Source organism: Lissotriton helveticus, chromosome 4_1, assembly GCF_964261635.1.
Source record: "Lissotriton helveticus chromosome 4_1, aLisHel1.1, whole genome shotgun sequence".
NCBI lineage: Eukaryota > Metazoa > Chordata > Amphibia > Caudata > Salamandridae > Lissotriton > Lissotriton helveticus.
Window position 1 is genome coordinate 1,833,429,319 of NC_136063.1, and position 20,971 is coordinate 1,833,450,289.

The 20,971-nt window shown below is 46.0% G+C and overlaps 1 protein-coding gene and 1 pseudogene across 2 annotated transcripts in view; both read right to left on the minus strand.

The window, feature by feature from the left end:
* APOOL (apolipoprotein O like) overlaps nucleotides 1-20,971 on the minus strand; it is a 246,955-nt gene that overhangs the window by 39,090 nt on the left and 186,894 nt on the right. For both annotated transcript variants that reach the window (XM_078688480.1, XM_078688481.1), the window contains exons 6-7: nucleotides 12,026-12,117; nucleotides 4,209-4,325 (exon numbers count right to left, since the gene is read on the minus strand). In XM_078688480.1, coding sequence (XP_078544606.1) covers nucleotides 4,209-4,325; nucleotides 12,026-12,117 — 209 coding nt within the window. The remainder of the gene's footprint in view (nucleotides 1-4,208; nucleotides 4,326-12,025; nucleotides 12,118-20,971) is intronic.
* LOC144827697 (small ribosomal subunit protein eS25 pseudogene) lies at nucleotides 8,503-8,943 on the minus strand (annotated as a pseudogene).

Here is a 20,971-nt window from a genome sequence, read left to right on the forward strand (position 1 = left end):
TGTTAATTTGTTAAATCAATCACTTTGTTTTTCTTGAAGGGAGCTTTTGAGTCTGAACCCTTCTCTTACTTGTTAAGAATAACTTCAGCCTCACGTCCTGATTCTATTGTCTGCTCGATACAGTTGTCTTTTCTGCAATAATCAGCCTTCCACTCCTTTCTGCCTTTTTATTGACCCCAGAGTTCTGAAAAGAAGGGGAAGAATGACACCGATCTGGCTTTTTGATTTTGTCAGAGTGTCTCAATTTACATCAATGTATGTAACCACAAAAGGCCAGAATGATCTGGACAGAGGGAACCAGAGGCACGGGGTGCTAGTAGACGGCAGCCTCCAAAATAAACTGTATATCACCACGAGCCACTACCAGTTTTTTGTCACTAGTGAAAATGCAGTGTTTTGACTGTGAGTGTTGGCATCTCACAAAAAGTGACGGACTGGTCTCACACACCACCTGGTGTCATGCTTCATCATTGACCAGTCCTCGCCCTCTAAAAACTTGGTTTGATAGAGGGCGGGCATACACCTGACGACAGGGATGCACTTCTAAACTAAGTGGGGGCCCAAAGGAAATTACAAAGTGAGTTAAAAGGCCATTATAAATCTCAGCTTACATTTAATAGTGCCGGCAAACATATGGTAGTTTAAAAACAGGTAATCGGTGTCATGGGGAAATTAGTGTCCCCCACCGCTGTGAAATTCCTTTGTTTGCATAGTAGTGTTGCACGCTTTACATGATCCACATCGATGGTGCCCCAAAATCGGTGGAAGATTCCATAGGGACAGTACTGTTGGAGGTTGTTCTACATCCAGAAATGAGTGGACTACCATCTCCTGAATGAATGAAGGGGGGGATTGTTTTGTTGAATGTCATCAGATATCAGTCCCCAGTATCTGTTTATGATTTTTTTGATGGCATTACTCTGAGTGGAAAAGGTCGTCACACATATCATCCGTTTGGTCATGGGATCCACACGTTCTTTGGGCTGTAGGAGACCCTCACGTGGATTATACCACGCACGCTTGCGTGCTCTTTTTTATCAACCTCCCTGGGTAGCCCTGTTCCAATATGCGATCTTTAAGCTCTTGTGATTCACGCATGTAATCCATCTTCCGAGAACAATTTCTGCGAATATGCAAAAACTGCCCAAATGGTAGATTATCACGCAATCCCCGTGGGTGATGGCTGTTATATTGTAAAAGAGAGTTTTGCTCTGCCGGTTTCCTGTATAGTGTTGTTAGCAATGTGTTGTTCTCCACAAAAATTGTGACATCCAGGAAATCGATGCGCTCCTTACTTGATTGGAGGGTGAATTGGATATCGGGACACCTTTCGTTCAACCACAGATGGAACTTAGTCAAGTCCTCAGTGGTATTGCGGGATGAGTTGTTCGGCTTGAGTGATGTGGTTTCCGCATCATGTAATATCATGACGAACTGTCAAATACTCGACTCGATTATTAGAACTGCAAGGCAAAGTGGTCTGCTATCTCAAACCAAGGGTAAGACGGGTGTTTGGCCACACTTTGTTATGTAACATTATGTTGCGACTATTAATGAGCTTCACCCTCCAACCATAGCCTCACTCTTACAAATGAAAAAGTGCACGTTTGAATAGACTCTGTTTCTACATCGCAGCCTCGGGCATTTCTAATGCGCAGACAGTATTTGGGAATATATATATTTTTTCTGACACATGTATTAACACTCCGGTGTTATCAGACAGTTGAGTCATTGTTATCGTTATACCCTTATCCCAGGATGTAGTCTTTCCTCACTGGTTCCTCACAAGCATCACGCGTGATTACGTGCACGTTTTTCCGACGGCGTTTTTAATACCGGTCCTAACCGCATCTGCCAGTCCAAGCGCATTCGGAAGGTGAACACGATTACGTCGACTTTGTTTCTACCAAATCAACGGCTTGCGCTAATAATGAACCTGATATATGTATAAGCGTTTTGAGCACGTTGTCGCATAATAATGTTTTGAACAGTTTGTCTTCTTGTATAGCTGGCTCACGTCAGAAGCCAGGTCAAATTATGTACTGTTTTACAAACTACTAAGTTTCTATTGTACTAAAAATTGTACAAAGATTTGCTACTACTTATCCTCACGTTGCACTACCCTTCCTTTCTTTCCACCACCTGGGGCACACTTTTCTATGATGATGATAAAATGCCTCTGTCGTTTTGTATCTTTTGCTTCTGTTTCACACTGTTAGTAAAAACAAGTGTGATGATATTTCAGATTATCTTTGTGTTTATTTCTTCATATGTTTACTTGACAGTTTTGAGTACTGGGACCCCCTTGTATATGTATCGTTCAAGTACTCAGGTCCCAGCGACTATAGTGGGTTAACCCTTTCTTCTGTACCATGTGAACAGTCCAGCCAGAACTGCCAAGCCAGGTCCTCTGTGGACTGGAAACAAGAATCCTAGGACCGGTTTCGGGCTTTCAGCCCTCTTCAGCCAGGATAGCTTGATTCCAGTGGCATGGAGAGCACGGGACTCACGACTGGGCATACCCGTCCCACTCGGATGACAAATTCAAAAACAACAGTTGATGGACAGAATGCAGAACAAGGTCATACATTCACCCCAGTACGGAGATCTGGGCCTAAATCCATCGTTTTTTTACTCACCATGCCATTCCAGTTCGGACCCAGCCATATGCAAATCAGTCTTGACCCTGTGCCCCATGGGAACAGTCCAGCCGAACTGCCGAGCCAAGTCCTCCGTGGACTGGAAACAAGCATCCTAAGACCGGTTTCGGGCTTTCAGCCCTCTTCAGCCAGGATAGCTTGATTCCAGTGGCATGGAGAGAACAGAACAATTTCATACATTCACCCCAGTACAGAGATCTGGGCCTAAATCCATCATTTTGTTGCTCACACTGGGGTGGTGTGGTGAGCAAAATAACGATGGATTAAACCCAGATCTGTGACTGGGGGTGAATGTTTTGCCATTTTGCAACATTCCGTCCATCAATTGTTGTTTTTGCATTTCCAAATGCAAAAGACATCGATTGAAAGCTGTAATTTCCCTCATTGATTGCACATGTAGGCAGCAGTTTGTGCTGTGGGTGCTTCAAAGTGATTGCTTTTGCGGCTATGTGCATACGTGCAGTCTAAAATTCGGAGAACCTTGCTGTGTTAGGCTTTTGGAAGAGTGCTTCACAAGTTCTTGACACGATGGACTATTTATTATCTGTACTGGTGTATAGCTATAAGCGTTCATGGGCCCTGTATGAAACACAGGAATTATTTTAACACTTATAAATGAAGACCCTATGATGCAGAATCTAGAAGTATCCATAACCCACTTTGGGGGATACAGGCTGTTAGCAGTGAAGTGGCATGAAATGTGTAATTTAGTGTAAGGGTCCAGTTCCCCCCAACCCAAAAGGAGATTGTGCTTACAGTCCAATGCAAGGAAACTACAGTGCTGGATTGGGTTTGGTTTAAAGTTTTCTCCTGGGAAACTACCTTGCGACTACCAGTTGGCTAAGTAATAGGGACTTTTTCTCCTGGAAGGCTAAAGTCCTACCTATCTTATCTCACCAACCAGGGTTGGTAGCACGAACAGTGCTAATATGGTGCCACCAATCTACTGCCTACAAAGAAGTAATTGAGAGTGGGTTTCTCCATCACCTCTTCATGTTCTCTGCGAATACCTTGTAAAGATGGACTGTGGAACAGGGCGGCCACAGAGGAATCCACCTGCCAATATGCTTGGTACATCCTGCGAGAGATGCTCTTCTGGTATCAGGGTCCTCCCCAAGAGCCAATTTCTTTCTACCAACTCCCATGTTGGGGAAGCAGGGTCAAGGTCATGCAGGCCTGCTCTGTGGCTAACCTCCTGCAAGCCCCAACATCTCTGCGGGACCTTCTCTGGACTATTTTAGTGCATTTGCATTTACATACTTCAGATAGGCCCCTGAAGGTATACATCCACTCATCAGCTCACTGCTCCCAGATTAGCCCAGCATACCCAGTTACCTCATCCTTCATTCTGCACTGAAATATGCGGTTTAGAAATCCTCCTAGGATCATTTTGGTAGCTGCCAAGACTCCTGAAGAAACACTGTACTGCTGCAAACTCGCTATGCATACTCATAAATACATAGGCGACGCCTGGATGTAAGTGTACATGTTATTAAAATGTATATAAAACCTATGTATGACCCTTGTATACTACTATTAAAACACTACCTTGGAATCTTTGTTTCTTTCAAGTGATCCCTCTCCACTTGAAGGCTTTGGTCTCCAAAGTGATCCCAGTGTTTCGTAGCTCCAGTGGCTTGCCGTGTACACTTTTTTTCCTGCCACCTAAAAAACAAGACGTTTTATATTTTAAAGGAAATGTAAAATGCAGCGTAGCTCATACAGTAAAGTTATGTTGCATGCTTTTTTATGTATTGCAATGTTAACTGATTCTTACGACTTAGCTTACGATGCATAGCTATATCCTTTAAATTACTGATATCACAGTTAAAGTTTTCAGGTGATCCTGAAAAGCATTTCAGTTTGTTTCCTTTCCACATCTTGTTTCATTGGCCACCAAACGTTGTACGTGTACGCCAATACTTTCTAATTAACTATTTACTGCTCATAAAGGAGGGGGTAGTCATTGTGTCCCCTTAGAGTTCCTGTAAGAAAAAAACTTAACCAATTTTTGGTTGCTGCCCTGACAAGTTAAAAATAATAACACAAATAAAATTGCTGAATATCACTGCCAAGTCAATCGTAAATCGGATAGAGTTTCACCTCAAAAATCATTTTCACTTCCTGCTTAGTTGTTTAAATCGATAAAAAGTGAATACACACAAATTCTACACTATTTTCCACGGCATGGAAAAGGCAGGTTAGAAAAAAATCAATACATGTCAAAGTTCTGGAGAAATGTTTTCAACTATCTTTGTAAATAGTGTACTGAGACTTTAATTTTGTACCTCACTGCAAATAGGTACAGTGCAGGTTCCTGATGTTGGTTGAAATATGAGCCTGAGGAGGGTTCTATCGACAGTACAATACAACAGGTGTAGAGGTACTCGGGCCATGGAGTCAGAGGGAGATTATGGAAATAATTATTGTATTTCAGTACCAACTACAGGGCGTGGTTGGCCCACTCGGTTTGCTTGAATCCTAGCTAATCCATCGGTGACCTTCCTCTTTACACACATAATATAAAATCAGGGGTTAGCAGCCATGAAAAATTCAGATAGGTGGCTTGTGAATTCCGTGTATTGGTGAATAACTATTTACCTATTAACTTGAAAGATTCTAAAACAACAAAAAAGGGCTGGTAGCCGATTACGAGATTTAGTTTTATTATTACACCAAATAAAGGGGCAAAAAATAATGAAAGTATGTTATCTTTGTCTCATCACTTCATTTGGAGAATGAATGCTAACTTTTATATCACTGCCATGGACTCACCACGTTACATTTATCCTATCCTTCTTGTGTAATATAAAATAAATTGCCTTCGCTCATGGAATCCTACTAATAGGACTGGGACAAAAAACCTTGTTCACATGTAAAAAAACAACTTCTTGATTTATACATTATTTAGCAGCCATTTTGGTACCAACATAAACAAGCATTGAACATGCAATAGGTCTTGCGCCTTTGATTAAATTAAAGCCATCTGCTTTGCTAATGGTATTGTATAGCAAAGCAAATGGCTTTAACTTAATAAAAGGCGATACCTATTGTATTTTCAATGCTTGTTTCTTGTTGTTTGTGTACACGGCTGAAAGTGGGTTCCTCTGCCTGCGTGCTTGAATATGTGCGTCTGTCCCTGCCTACGGCCTGCACCTATGTGCATATATAATGCAAAAGTAAAACCCATTCGCTTCATCAGTGATTGAATGTTCTGGCTTTTCTTTGCAGCTTCACCTTTGTGGTGTAAGGTTTCATAAAATGGAAGGCTTGGATACACATTTTCAACTAAAGCAGCCAGCCTTCTTCGGAAAGTGAGAAGACTTGTGATTTACACAACCTGTCGTGAAATATCTTCCCACAACTTGCAGGCAATGACCACGATCCAGTCTATATTCACAATACTTAGCCTTCAGCATCACTTGCGAAGCCCTGAGACAAAGAGCTGGATGCATGAGCAGATTTAATCTCGCGCACATGATTCGGGATTTAAAGGTTTAAAGAACACATGGGCCTCCGAGCACAAACATTTCTGATAAAATGTCTCAGTTACTTCCCTTACCAGTTGCGCAGCAAATTTTTCATGGACGCTAATGGATGCAAGCAAAGGGGGGACCCCTCACTCTCTAAGGTCTGCTCCACGAAGCAGGTCTTAATGTGAAGTAAGCGCGCCTCTTTGCACCGTGTGCAAAGGGAACAGCGAGTGCATATCCGGAATGGAGCGGCGGAAACATAAAAAAACAAGCGCAGAAAAGAGTGTCTTGTCTTTTAAAGAAGTGTGTGTAAAGCGCCAGTAAAAGATTAAATCCTGGTGGGCAGGGCCAAAAGCGGACAGGGTGGCGACCCTCAGTGTAATGATTCCCCACGGTGCAATCATTACACTGGGTTTTGCATCATCCTTGACGCAAAACGACGCGCACCAATGAAAATTGGAGGCGGAGCCGCAATACGACTTTTGGAATTGTATCAATTCCAAGAAGCCCTCATATGACGAGAGCAGCGCATGGGCTGCTTTCGCCAGGCCGAGCCCTAAATATGTGTTTGCAAGAAGCGTTTAAGGTTTAAATGCAAAGCCACCAGGGCTCGAGTCGGGGTACCACGCGGGTGGACGGCGTCCCCCCACTTATTTTAAGGGGTCTTACCGGGTGGACGCCGTACCCCCTGCGCAAAAGCTGGGCTTTAAATTATAGCGTTATTTGCCCTTACGGCCGGCCGCCCCGTCGATCGCCCTAGTCAGTCAGTGTGCAGGGCGTCAGCATCAGCTCAAGGAGCACCAAGTTTTCACAGAATGCTCTTTGACTGTTGTCCTGATTGGTCGGTGCGGGTCGTACTACCCTGCCTTTTCTTTTTACAGGAGACACAATAAAAAGGAAAAACTGCAAGTGCCCCTCTCCTAAAATACGCTGCGAGCGTGGGTTGGAATACAGCTCGGCGCATTATCATGAGCCGCACGCAACCATGACTCGCACAAGGGAGAGTGTTTGGTGGATAGCGGGCCTCGAGAATAAGGGCTTGTTTGCAAGAATTATTGATCCGCCCTCTCGTAGGTGGACGGCAGTGGGGTAGAAGGAAACATTAACTTGCAGTGCAAGTTACGAGGGTGAGTTAAGCCAAGCTGGCACAGGCTGCGACCTTCGATAATTTATTCCTTCGGTTTGTTTGCAAGACCTCGGAGACAAAGTGATCTATGTCACGTATTTGAGCGTCCCCCCACTTCTAGGGTTTTTTTACCTTCTGTGACGTCACTTCTTGTCATGATGTCACTTCCTGTCTGGGCGTCCCCCCACTTCTTTATTTAGGACTTGTGCCCTGAAAGCCACCAAATTCAGTTTAAACAAGTTACAAAGTAACATATAACGAAAAGTTGAGAATTATCAATGCAAGAATATCTTACAACTCAGATTTTACCATTTACATTTCAAAGTGACGTTGTGGGATATAATATATAGGCAGTAAAATAGTCCTAGTCACTTCCATCATGAATGAGGATAATCTACAAGGAAGTTGATGCAAAACTACTAAAGAAACAAGAAGAACAAAAATAGGTAGACGCCAAGAAAAGGAAAAATTCATATAGAATACTCCAAATCTGCTGGGAAAAATCTACACAAAAATGTATAGCAAGCTGAGAATGATGAAAACTCAGGAGTGAAACGCACTGTCACGTGTCTACCCTTTCTCTACATCCTGCCGTTCATATGCCAAAAACAAGAACGGACCTGAGCGGAAGAGACTGCCTCATCTTGGATTGGGAAGTTCATGCAATGGAAAGACCACCATCTTGGAGTGGACACCTTATATTGTCAAGCTTTATCCTCTACCAGGAACACATGGCGTTCATAAGCCACAAAGAAGAAGCCCAAGTTTGATATTGAATCATGTATGCATGGGTTGCACACCTGTTTTCCTGTAATTCGTTGGTTTGTTATGTCCTTTAAAGTTCAACATTACATGCTCACTGGTGACGTGCTCAGCCCAAACAGTACGTGTTTAACTAAACCACATCATAATTGGAACAACTTTAGGCCCCAACCCAATGGCACAGCCAACAATGCATTTGCAGTTAATGTAGTATTTTTTCTTTTTTTATCACACTTCTTTTTGCTCCTTATGACTCCTTTGATTATCAATTTTCTCAATTAACACTATTCAAATCCGCATGTAAGGAATAGCCATTTCCGTAATTTTCTCATGGGCAAGATGGGCCATCCGAACCGCTCGTCAAGAACACGTACCAAAGCCAGGTTCATAAAAAGCAGTTTATTGACACCCAATGCATTTCGGGCCTCTCGGGCCCTTCGTCAGGGATAACTGAAAATAACAATATAAACAAACATTAATCTTTTTTTTTCAATCCTTTTTTTATTTAACACATTTACATTAGAACAGACTCCAACATAAAAACCGGATTAAGCTTCCTCTGGGCCTGCGGGTGCATCTCCTCCCTTCGTGTTACGGGTATAAATCACTTGAGCTCTGTGCTTCGACACCAGTTTAATTAAACCTTTGTTGAGTATCTCTTGAAGCGCAGCACGGGCCAGGGAGCCTTCAGCCTCTCGGACACCACGGCAGGAGTGATCAGCTTGTAGTTGGGCACCTCTTTGCACAGCTTGTCGTAGGTAGCTTTGTCAAACTGAACCAAGTTGTTGAGCTTGTCTCTCACTTTTCCTTTGGACCACTTCTTCTTCTTGGCTTTACCACCAGATCCTTGTCCTTCTTGGCGGACTTGCCCGCATCCTTTTTCTTCTTATCGTCTTTGGGAAGCATGCTGCTGCTCCGGTGAGATGGCGAACAGAAACATTAATATTTCATCCATTCGTCTAAGTACAGAATCTCATGTTCTAAATTACGCCTGATTTCTCTATCATTTTCACGCATTAACTTCATTATGAAAATGTGCACTGTTCAGAGAAAAAAACCCTCTTAGTGCCTCTAGACCGACACAGTCTCTTCACTTTATTTTGTTCTATTTAAATCTCATTCACGCGGTCAGTAATTACTGCGTTTAGAACTCCATGAGCTGCACCCCTGAACCTTAAACCCCACTTGTTACCCCAACATGTGTGCATCACTCTCCCTCCATCCCTCCTTTCACCCTAAATCCAAACCTCCCTCTTCTCAACCCCCTACATTCATGTGTTATTCTGCATTCCCCTGTTGTGAACCACACCCTCCTCCATATTGCCACTCGCCACGATCTCACCTCCTTCCATCCCAACCGTCCGCACAGTCCTTTCGTTCCCTTTCAACTAAGACCATCAATACCAGTCACCATACTCCTGTGATTCACCCTCCTTAGTTTTACATTCCCTTCCCCATTTCCTGTCATGTCCCCAACATACCTGCTACCGAACTGAACGGCGTAACAAAAGGAATGATCGGAATTGAGGTCGCTATCCTCATGCAAGGCGGAACACCTTTGTTCAGGAAACATATTTATTTCGTGGCGTCAGAAGAATGCTGAATTCATTTTAAGCAATGCACATCGAACAGACTATAATGTTGATAATTGTGCCAGCGATTTTGAATAGTTTACTGTCAAACCTTTAATCTCATAAACAGGCATATTTGTTTTGTGCCGGGATATGATGTTGAGGGAAAGAATGCATTATGGGAGTTGTAGTATTCTAGGTTGACTCTGGTGTTTTAAAACGGCACAGGTGGTAATCATGTGGGAATGAATGGGAGGGCACCGGATAGGAGGGGCGATAGCTAGGTTTAAAGTTAGGTGATTGAACAGGAAAGGATAATCTTTATGCGAGGGAGGGAGGAGGATGTCAATTCGGTAGCAGGTATGTTGGACACATGACAGGAAATGGGGAAGGGAATATAAAACTAAGGAGGGTGAATCACGGGAGTATGGTGACGGGTATTGATGGTCTTAGTTGAAAGGACTGTGCTGACTGTTGGGATGGAAGGAGGTGAGATCGTGGCGAGTGGCAAGATGGAGGAGGGTGTGGTTCACAACAGGATAATACAGAATGACGCATGAATGTAGGGGGTTGAGAAGAGGGAGGTTTGGATTTGGGGTGAAAGGAGGGATGGAGGGAGAGTCATGCACACATGTTGGGGTAACAAGTGGGGTTTAAGATTCAGGGGTGCAGCTCATGGAATTCTAAACGCAGTAATTACCGACCGCGTGAATGAGATTTAAATAGAACAAAGTAAAGTGAAGCGACTGTGTCAATCTAGAGGCACTAAGAGTTTTTTTTTGTCTGAACAGTGCACATTTTAATAATTAAGTTAATGCGTGAAAATGAAAGAGAAATTAAGCGTAATTTAGAACATGAGATTCTGTACTTAGATGAATGGATGAAATATTAATGTTTGTTTATATTGTGATTTTCAGTTATCCCTGACGAAGGGCCCAAGAGGCCCGAAATGCACTGGGTGTCAATAAACTGCTTTTTATGAACCTGGCTTTGGTACGTGTTCTTAACGAGAGGTTCGGATGGCCCATCTTGAACATGAGAAAATTAGGGAAATGGCTTTTCCTTGAACGCGGATTTGAATAGAGTTAAGTGAGAAAATGGATAATCGAAGGAGTCATAAGGAGCAAAAAGAAGTGTGATGAAAAAATGACTAAATTAACTGCAAATGCATTGTTGGCTGTGCCATTGGCTGGGGGCCTAAAGTTGTTCCAATTATGATGTGGACAAATTTGATATTAGGCATGCCATGTGATAATCTGGAGGGTCGCCACTGCTAACTGTATTCCCCGTTTGCTACCCGCAATGAACCCCTCTGTGTTACCGTGGGCATAGCGACGCTGAAGCCAACCCAAAAAACAGCGGCAAGGTAAAGCATGACACACGGAACAGGAGCACGTCCAAGACTTCTCATCTGAAAGCTACAGGAACTTGATTAGGTGCTACCTCTTTGTTTAACCCTAATGGGCACTGAAAATAATTTTCACAGCACTGGCGGCGCTTGTGTAAAGGCGTCTTTAACAAGCAGGAAACTGGGCAAATGTACCTAGAGAGGGTCAAACTATCTGGGGGTAACATTACTTAAGGCAGGGACGCATGCAGCTGACTAGTAGATAGTTCTCGACTTTACAGGGAAGTTTAGCGCGAGTTAGAGCAAAGAACTGGTCCAAATAAGCGTTTTTGGGATCAGTCAGAATAAAACTTATAACAGATATTTTTTGACACAAGGAGCAATGAATCGTTTGTGAAGAAAAAAACGTAATTTATTGAATCGAAGAGGGATGTGTATAAAATATTTACAGGTTAGGAGTACATGTTATTAGTCACGTGGATACAGTACGATTACTTTGTAATATTCAACAGTGATTTCAGAAGAAATTACTTGCATTACTGTGCTTGATAGCCTTTTCAGTAAGTTTCTTTCAGATTCATCATGGAATTCATTGGAGAAAACAGACAGTCGGTCTTAAGTAATTAATTTTTCGAAAGTAACAAACGGTTGACCAATAACTTTCATTTTCACTAATAGGAAGCTGTATCTAAAAAATTAAGGCTAATTATGCTAAACAAATTAAAAACAATGTATTTAATTTTTAATCATCCCTCGGCAGCTGTACATCCCTATGCCGATCTACGTATTTAATTTCTTAATCATGCCTCAGAGCTTTCAACACTATGTACACGACTATGACAAATGAAAGCAAGATAAGAGGTCATCTATTTACACAGTTTTAAGTAAAGGATCATTGCTCTTACTCTCCAGCATACCTGAAAAATAAACTAATGACCAGTATATGGGTCTTATCAGGTGGAAAAACCGTGTGGCAAAGCTGCACACAGTTGATATAACCCTTAACAGCTTAAAATAAACCAAAATGGAACACAAGTTCATAGTTTAAAAACATGATAATTCAGTCTTTCTGTAAAAAGACCTACCTTGGCAAAGATTATTGTTTGAGCAGGGTAACACACGGACAACCCGAATGTAGTAAGCCCAAAAGGATATACAATTTTCTTAAAGCGAGAACCTGTTCAAATCAGAAATGAGACAAGAAGAGATATATACAGCGTTAAATATTAGTTATTGCATTTCCATTCACATGCACTGCCATTAATTAAATTATTTACAAAACAGAAGTTAGTGAAACATTTCTGAGTTTCTACAATTCCTACTCCTGCCGCCATTTATGAAATCCCAGAGTACAGCAGAATACAAGCATGCGTCTTGAGCGCGTGGAAAATTTGGGAAGTAGCAGATTTTCATTGTTCTGCATCCTTAGCAGGCTTTTACACTGGGATCACCAAATGAATTTGAGGTCATAGCTGTAATATTGCAGTGCTTTCTTCACGGTCCTGCGAAAAGCTAGCAAAAGTACTGCAAGCTATGCCAGTACATCATCTGCTTAGATCCAAAAGTTGTGGCACATACAACACATTTATCATACATAACTACCATGTTACACTGGATTCCTGTGAAGAATAGTGCACTTCTCTTGCTACACAGAGTTCTGCTTTTGTAATTGAAAGTCCATTAGTAAGATCATGATCAAAGGACATATGTATAGAAGGTAACACCTTAAAGTGTTGGGTCCTTAGGTCAAATAAGCTTGATACATATCTAAAATATTACACTTTATTTCTCAACTAGCAAATAGGCATTAGCAAAGCCACCTGGTCTGTCTGGCGCAACTGTCTTTGCTATTGCTTTCCTAATGTTTGTAGAATTAAGAAGGTCAGGTCACTTGTATAGGCTTTGCCAAAAGTGTCTGCCACTCATGCAGAAGCACAGGAAATAGTGCTAGGCAGTCATCTTGAAATTATATTTTCTTTAGTTTACTCTTATTATTATTGTACAATTCCAGGATAGCGTTGCATTGACTTTACAAGCCTCTTTGCCTTTTTTTAAAAATAACTCTTAATTGATTTTCAGGTCAAATTAAAAGAATACAACAATTATGCTAACTGTGCTGCAATAACCCAAAACACTTCCCAACCAGCCAGAAAAGTCAACAAGAAATGGACGCACTGGAACTTGCTCCCGGTGATCGGGTATCTGAATAAGCCATCCAGTCCCCCAAACCCTTGTCTTTTCAGTGCAGCCCCGGGATATTTACACAAATCTTTCAGCTTTGGCAGCGTCGTCCATCCCATTCAAGGTGCAGCTGAGCCAGACAATAAAACCAGTGCTGTGCAGTGTCCCTTTTAGCAATAATGAAACCCATACCAACCAGCTGTCTGGTGTGGCAGCTCTCCCCCAACCCAATCGTCCATCAAACCCAGCAGATCCAGTTTCGGGCCCAGCGAAATTGCTTTGCAGACAAACCGCAAAAAGTGCTTCCTACAAATGTGATGCGAGTAAACCCCGATAACAGGGCAGCCCCAAGCCATGTGAAACTGGATGCTGGCAGCGCCAACTTCGCGATGGTAGGTCAGCACTTATCCTGTGCAACCCTGTAGGGCTGTGGTACACATGGTGCTAATACTTCAGTTGAATGAGGCATAGCATCAGGGATAGTCAGTGCCTGAGGGTCCATTCTGGCCGCCACCCAATCATCCTCATGTAAGGGTCTCACATCACCCTCCCATCCCTCCCTCAATGCCGTCATGAGGTCCGGAGTATTTTTAACAAGAGAACAGTACAAACAGGAAATATACTTCTCCAGCTGTGATGCCATCAAGTGTGCCTCTGGGGAGTTATACTTGGGGCGGGGCTTCGAAGAGTTGAGGGAGGCCTCCAGCACATGGCATAACTGCAGAAAACGATAGAACTGTGTCCTGTGCATGGTGTATGTATCTACGAGATGTTGAAACGTGCACATGGAGGGGTCTATCCCAACATCACCCACCGTGGGGATACCAATGGGATCCCATGCTCGTAATCTCTCAAGAGCCAATGTGTGATGGAACCAGGACCCGGCCCAAAGCAGTGTCACCACCGTCAGCACACCGTGCCACACCATCCAACCTGCAGTACCTGGTGCCAACTGAGCAGGGTCGACTGGGTTGCGGGCAAGAGGGATGCGGGGGTACTGCGACCATAAAGGAGTGAGCATGCTATGGCAGTCCAACGCACTGAGCTAAGCAGCTACAGATGGGTCGTCCTGGCCTGCAAATAAACCAGTCTGTAATTGGAAGGCAGTGACTGACCACGTAATATAACTGTACATCTGAAAACTCATCGTATGGTTGGAGTACGCATTTACAGAAGGAGATATGCTGCAGACCCCTTGATCATATGAAGCACATCACCTCTGACTGAAGCATGTGGAAGAAGGAAGGTGTGATGGGGTATGCGTAATTCTGCAGGATGTAGCGGAACTGTGGTAGGGCAACCATTTTAAACAGTGAGCTCCTGCTCACTACGTTAAGCGACATCATCGCCCAATGAAAGATGTCCATTCTGGTCCGGGCCACCAGAGGCATTACATTGCAGTCCCGTGCCTACTGCTGGGTGAATGCGATGTGCATCTCCAAATAACTGAAATGGTGGGATGACCAAGCGGGAAAGTAGCCCTAAAATCCTCTTGAGCACCATGGAGGGGAATGTAAGTGGACTTGTGCCAGTTTACTGTGAGGCCGGTTGCCTCCGCGTATATCTGTAAGATATCTAGGAGACGCACAACTGAATTTTCAGGCTATACCTATATAAACCAGAAGGTCCTTCGCGTAAAGTGAAACAACATACTCATGGCCATCAGAAACAGCAAAGTTGTGCATCACGCTGAATACATTCCAATAATGGCTCTATGACCAGCGCGAATAGGAGAGGTGACAGGGGGCATCCCTGCCACATGCTCCGCTACACAGGAATGATCCGGAAAGCTCCACGTTCATGCAGAGCCTCACCTAAGGCCTAGAATAGACCATCCGGACACTACGACGAAAGACAGGACCAAAGTTAATTCATTCCAGGAGGCGGTACATGAACTGCCAGTGGACTGAATCAAAGGCCTTCTCAAAATAAATAGAGATGAGGGCCCGACGATCTGTGCCATTACAAGACAAGGCGATCGTGTTATTCAGTAGGCGGAGGCAGTGGCGAGTACTAAGCCCCATCATGAACCAGTTCTGATTGGAGTGTACTAGAGAAGTAATGGCCTTCACCAGCCGGTTCACTAGCATTTTGGCCAGGATCGTGATTTCCGTATTTAATATGGAGTTAGGACTATAAGACCCAAAATCATCCAGAGGCTTCTGCAGGGCTCCTCTCAGGTCATAAGGATAGTTAGCCCACTTCCAGAGCCTCCTCGTACATTGCAAGCAATAAGGCAGCCAATAGGGAGGCATATTTCTTGAATGATTCGAGCGCACAGCCTTCCAATATTTTCCATGTAGGGAGTGACTGGAAAGCCTCCTTAATCTCTGTGGCCTTGACGGGCTCCTCAAGGTCCTGTCTGTCCATGGCAGAGAGATGGGGAACGAGCAGGTCTTCAACAATAGGGTTGGAATGCTTGGCATCGGACACCAGACGACCAGTGCAAAGACGCCCAAAGTACTGTTCAAATTCCTGGGCCACCACATGAGGCGCCGAAACACTGCAGCCCACACCTGTCACCAAGATGGAAACCAGACAGAGGACTAGATACCTGCCTGCCAACCAAAGGTTTGCCCGCCTTGTCTCCCAACTCATAGAGCTAGCTTTGAGTGGCGAGATGCGCTAGGAATACCTTATCCAACTACTTTTGCCGAAGCGTTCGCCTCCTCAGTTCTACCTCATGTCTTGCATGGTTGGTAAAACGGGTTGCAAGAGCCTCCTCTGCTGAGCGCAACTCGTCCTTTAGGGTAGTGATTTCCCCTTTATCTGCCGGTCCGGGCAGAGATCTGGTAGGACATTCTCTGTTCATGGAGGGTCACCTCAGTGCATCGCACTGCACAGCAGCATAGCCCACTGTGCAAGTATTCGTGGCAAAATAATCAGAAATTTGTTGTCAGAGAAAATCTTTACAGTCGACGTCCGTAAGCTACCAGGCACTCAGTCGCCAGTGTCGAGTATGCTGTTGCCTGAAAGATAAGAGGGCAAGAGTAATCGAGGCGTGATTGGTCAGGGTGCGGGTACGATATGGGAGTAGATCCACCCGACTAAGACCATGCAAGGTTTGAGGAGCTAATCGCATAGGGAAGAGGATTTGTGGGAGGTGGAGTAGAATGTGTATTCTCTGGCATGTGGGTGAAGCACACGCCATGCATCTGACAGGGCCATAGAGGAGGCCCATGCCTCCAAGTCAATCAATCATGTGCCAAGGAATTGCTGGGGTCCAACTAGGGGCCCGGCATCAAATTACAATCACCCCCCAGAGTGGAGGGTCAAGGAGAGATGGGAGAAGTAGGGGCAAAAGTAGCTGCAGTGTGGGTGACACAAACAATGGAGGGGCATAAATGGAGGCAACCCCAGATCACCTCCCCCCACCCTCCACTTCTACCCCAGAAGCATCTGTTGCCCCCTCCTAACAACAAAAAGGAACAATGTGGAAAAATCAAGACCCCCGACTCCCAGCCCAATGGAGCCAGATCTAAAACAAAGGATATAGTTGTGCTGGTGGAAAAACTGTCATGGAATGCTGGGCTAGGTTAAACAGTGGTCAGATAGCACTGATCCCACAGGAGGACGCACACAGAGTCTCATGGTGAGCACCTCCAGGATACCCGGCGCCTCCATGTCATCGATCCTGTGCAGCCTCTGTGGGAGGGCACCCCCCCATTGGAACTCCCTAGGGGGCAGAGTGTTACACTTAAGTGACAGCTGTTCTGCACCCAGGAGAGGGCCGCCTCAGAAGTCTAGAAAAGCCAGGATTCTGAGACATACAGCACTTTGAGTAGAGCTGGAAAGAGAAGCATGTACTGAATGCCCCTGGACGAAGCTGCTGTTTAACTCCGTTGGAGGTCCTTCGCCGTTGCTGCACAGAGCAATGATAGTCCGGAAAGATCCCCCGTAGAATGGCATTGTGGTCCCAGTAATTCAAAGACATAGCAATAATAGGGCATTGTTGGGCCCTCGGAGGGTGCTGGTGGGCAAGTGCCCTCCACACAACAAAGCAAACCGTCAAAGAAGCAGAGGCTGGCACCCAGGAAGCCAATCAAGTCTCCAGAAATGGTTCAGGTGGCGGTCCCTCGGCTCCCTCGGCAAAGCCCACAAAGCTTAGATTACAGCAGTGCGCTTGGCCCTCTGTGTCCTCACTGTGGGCCTCCAATGCTACTGATACAGTCGAAAGGCTCTAGCCCGTCATCTTAAGTTCCTTAACCGTACCTTCCAGCTGGGAAATCCAGCCCCTCATTTCAGTGACAATGTCAGTTACTCCTCTCAAATCCTGGCATAAGAAGGAGACTTCCACGCCCACCTCGCCAATCGTGGATTCCAAAGCTGAACGGGGGTCCTGGCTGGCCTGGATAGTGTCAGTACTGGCCAGAGCTTAGGGTAAGGCATGCCAGTTTCCAGAGGCCCAAAGCCCCGTGGGCGGCTAAGGTAGGGGTGTGTACATGGCGATCTTAGTTTGCAGGTGGGAGGTGGAGGGCTTGTCGCAACCCATGGTGGCCACTAGCAGGGATGGGCTGTTACCAAACGACCATAAAGTCATTTGTTCTCTGCCAGGGGTTTTCAAAAAGGGGGGGGGGGTGAAAGAGGAGGGATGAAATGCATTTAATAGCTAGCATTGGATTTAGCCGTCGGTGGACTCCACCAGAAGCGGCTGTCGCAGTCAGAGGAGGGCGCCAGAGGGACACATCCATGTACATGCACATACCCAAAACCCGCAACAGGCTTCATGCAGGCTGCCATCACCTCCTCCATGAGCCTTCGGAGGCCGGGCCGGGAGGAGGCAGTTTGCATGGAACTTCAGACGCAATGCCCTAACAGCAACAGGTGGCGGCTGCAATGCACACCCACCGGTGCAGGGGAGACAGGACCACACCAGCTCACCGCCAGTACCAAGGATGAATGCCTCTTTGCCTTCTTTAAATGTTGAGACGTAATAAACCGGGAGTGGCAGTTGAGTAGCCTTTAACTTCAAAGACATAGAGGCAGTGAGTAGAGGAAGGAGACAGAGCAAGTCAAAAGAAAAAGTACACAAATGGGGAGTAGGGGGGAAGCGAGATATGAGGGCAGAGCGTAGGAAGGAACAAGCAGGGGAACAATAAAAGGGCCATGAGGTCCCATCAAATGCAAAAAATGAAATGCCGGGGCGCTAGAGGGCGCACAAGCAGAATGGCCGCACTCATGTGAGGTTCCTGCAGCCTGGAAACAAACTCCGATACTTATCCTGATTTTCCACCTCCTTTGCCCGTCCAAACCACTCTCGGCCGCAGAGCAGACTGATATGCAGCCTCGGTGAAAATTTCAACACCTCACGCCTTATCGCCATGAAGTTGTGACGCCCGGTGTTTTGGTCCGGGGCTGAGCGGGAATTCCATTGGAAGCACTGGTGGGATCTGCAGCCTATGATAGACCGCGGCGCACCACGAGGCGGACGGGCCTCAGAGAGAGAACCCCGGGGAAGCGGCCTCCCGGCGGCGCTGAGTGGAAGTAAGAGCCTCAGAGAAGCGAGAGAGTGTTGAGCGGTGCTACTACCCAAAGCGACGCTGCTGGTTCCCCAGCTCGAGGTTTGTGCTGCAGGCGGGAGACGGCTGTACGGAGCGCGAGTCAAGTGCGCTGAAAGGCGGATGGCCATACTGCTCGGACCTGGGGAAGGGGCACCGTAACGTGACTAAGACTGTGCAACCCGATAAAAAGACGGGGGGGATTTAAACAACTACCCGCTCCACACCTGGATATTGTAAATTGGGCTCTGGCGACAGCGAGGACAGCCCCCGCTGTCGGATCCCCCCCCCCCCAATCGCGGAAAGATACCTGTGCATCCCGACGAACTCGGGGATCTCACGGAGACTTTGTCTGGTAAGGATAATGGCCGGCATCTGAGAGATCAGCTTGCTGTGCCCCCGATCCCTCAGCGGATATTGCCAGTGCTGAGCCTTTCCACGTTGAGTTGCCAAGACTCCGGGCCTGTGGGGCCGTAACTTGCGGCGTAACAGCTTCTTGAATTGCCTGCTGACACCTTTGGGGTCGCCTACATTTCTACTGCATGGTGGCAAGTTGAAGTGTGTTGTATGTCATCAACTAGCCGCTTTTTGGCCCCACGCTCCTACTCTCCCTAAATGTGACATAAAGGCTGCTTGCTGAGCCAAGAGGGCGACTTGCATTCTACACCTGGACGCGCCCCTGTCTCTTTGGATAGAAAAGCGGAGAACAGGAAATAAATTCATTAATCTCGCTCATCTAAATGCCTAGCTGCGACTGCCTGCGCTGTGGCTGCTCTCCCAGGTACGAGTGTTAACTATATATGCTCACCAATGTCACGCGACTGTTCCAACTCCCTACACGCCTCAATATATTAGAAGAAAAGACGACATAGCGCGTGGCTCTTACTAATGAATACAGACTCCAGCCTGCACAGTGAAAACTGCGAAAAGCGTTTCTCACCCTGTGCGACCAGTCCCTACAAGAGGCCTGCCATGAGCAAACCGGATAATCGGCAGTCCAAACTGTCGTTCGAATCCACCACGTCTAAAAAAGGGCTACGAAGCACACAAGATGCGGGGAGCTCTCCGAGCTCTGCGGCGACAGAAAATGGTTCCAACTCCGCCTCGTCTGAACTGCAACAGATGATGCAAGAAATGAGGCAAGGATTCGCCACAATAGTGGACAAAGTTGACAGGCTGTCGTCAAGAATGGACGCTATGGTTCAAAAAATGGATGTTCACAAAGAACGCATCGCCGCAACTGAAAGACGGATATCCGAAAATGACGACACCACGGCCTCCCACACGACGCAACTTTCAAGGATGGACAATGTCCTCAGGATTATAGCTGCTAAAAATGAGGAGTTGGAAGCCCGCAGTCGTCGAAATAACATACGCGTGATAGGCGTGCCGGAATCTACCAACACGGGACGCATGGAGGAATATGTGGAGAAGATTCTCATCGCGGCGATTGGACCTGACGCATTCTCCAAACAATTTATCGTTGAGAGGGCGCACCGATCACTGGAGCCAAAGCCTAATCCCGGACTCCCGCCGCGACCCATCATTGCAAGGCTCCTAAATTACCGCGATCGTAATACTGCATTGCGAGCAGCACGCACCAATCACAACCTTACATGCGAGGGAGTCAACTTCTCCATTTATCCGGACTTCACGCCTGTGGTGCAGGAACAGCGCCGCAAATTCCTTGAAGTCAAGAAAAAGCTCCGAGCGCTACAAGTGGACTATGTGCTATTGTGCCCAGCAAAACTGAGAGTGACACATCAAGCTAAGCAACACTTAAAGACACTGAGACGAGAACGTGCTGGGAACAGGCACAATGGCGATGAGAGACAGGAAGATTTCCACTCGGCGAATGAAGATGAGTAGTATTGGACGCTACCTACCTGAGTGCTGCTCTATCCCGTGGGTTTCGCTCGCGGGCCCACTGATGTGTCTCATATGAAAGACGACTTGCCTGCTGTTTGAGGGTCCCCGGATGGGCACTGGACTGCTGGTGGTAAAGTATTCCAGGCAACACCCCCCCCACTCCCTTGGTTGCGCCCAACAGTGGCCGAACAGGACAATGGGCGAGGTGTGGGGGGTGGCGATGTGCGCGCCTAGGTCGTACCCCATAGGGAGTACCCCATTGCACTTGTTGACTTTGATGCAAATGTTGGGTTGTTTTGGGATTGTTGAGGGAGGGGGGAGGGAAGGGACTACTGGCAAGTTGGGGTTGCTTCAGTGGGAGGGGGGTGGTGGCACGCTAGTTGACGTGGAATGGTGCCCTTGCGCTTTTAGCAATCTATGCAGTTGTTTATCTACGGCACGCACTCCGGCACTTCATTACAAGAGTGCTTACATATGCTATAA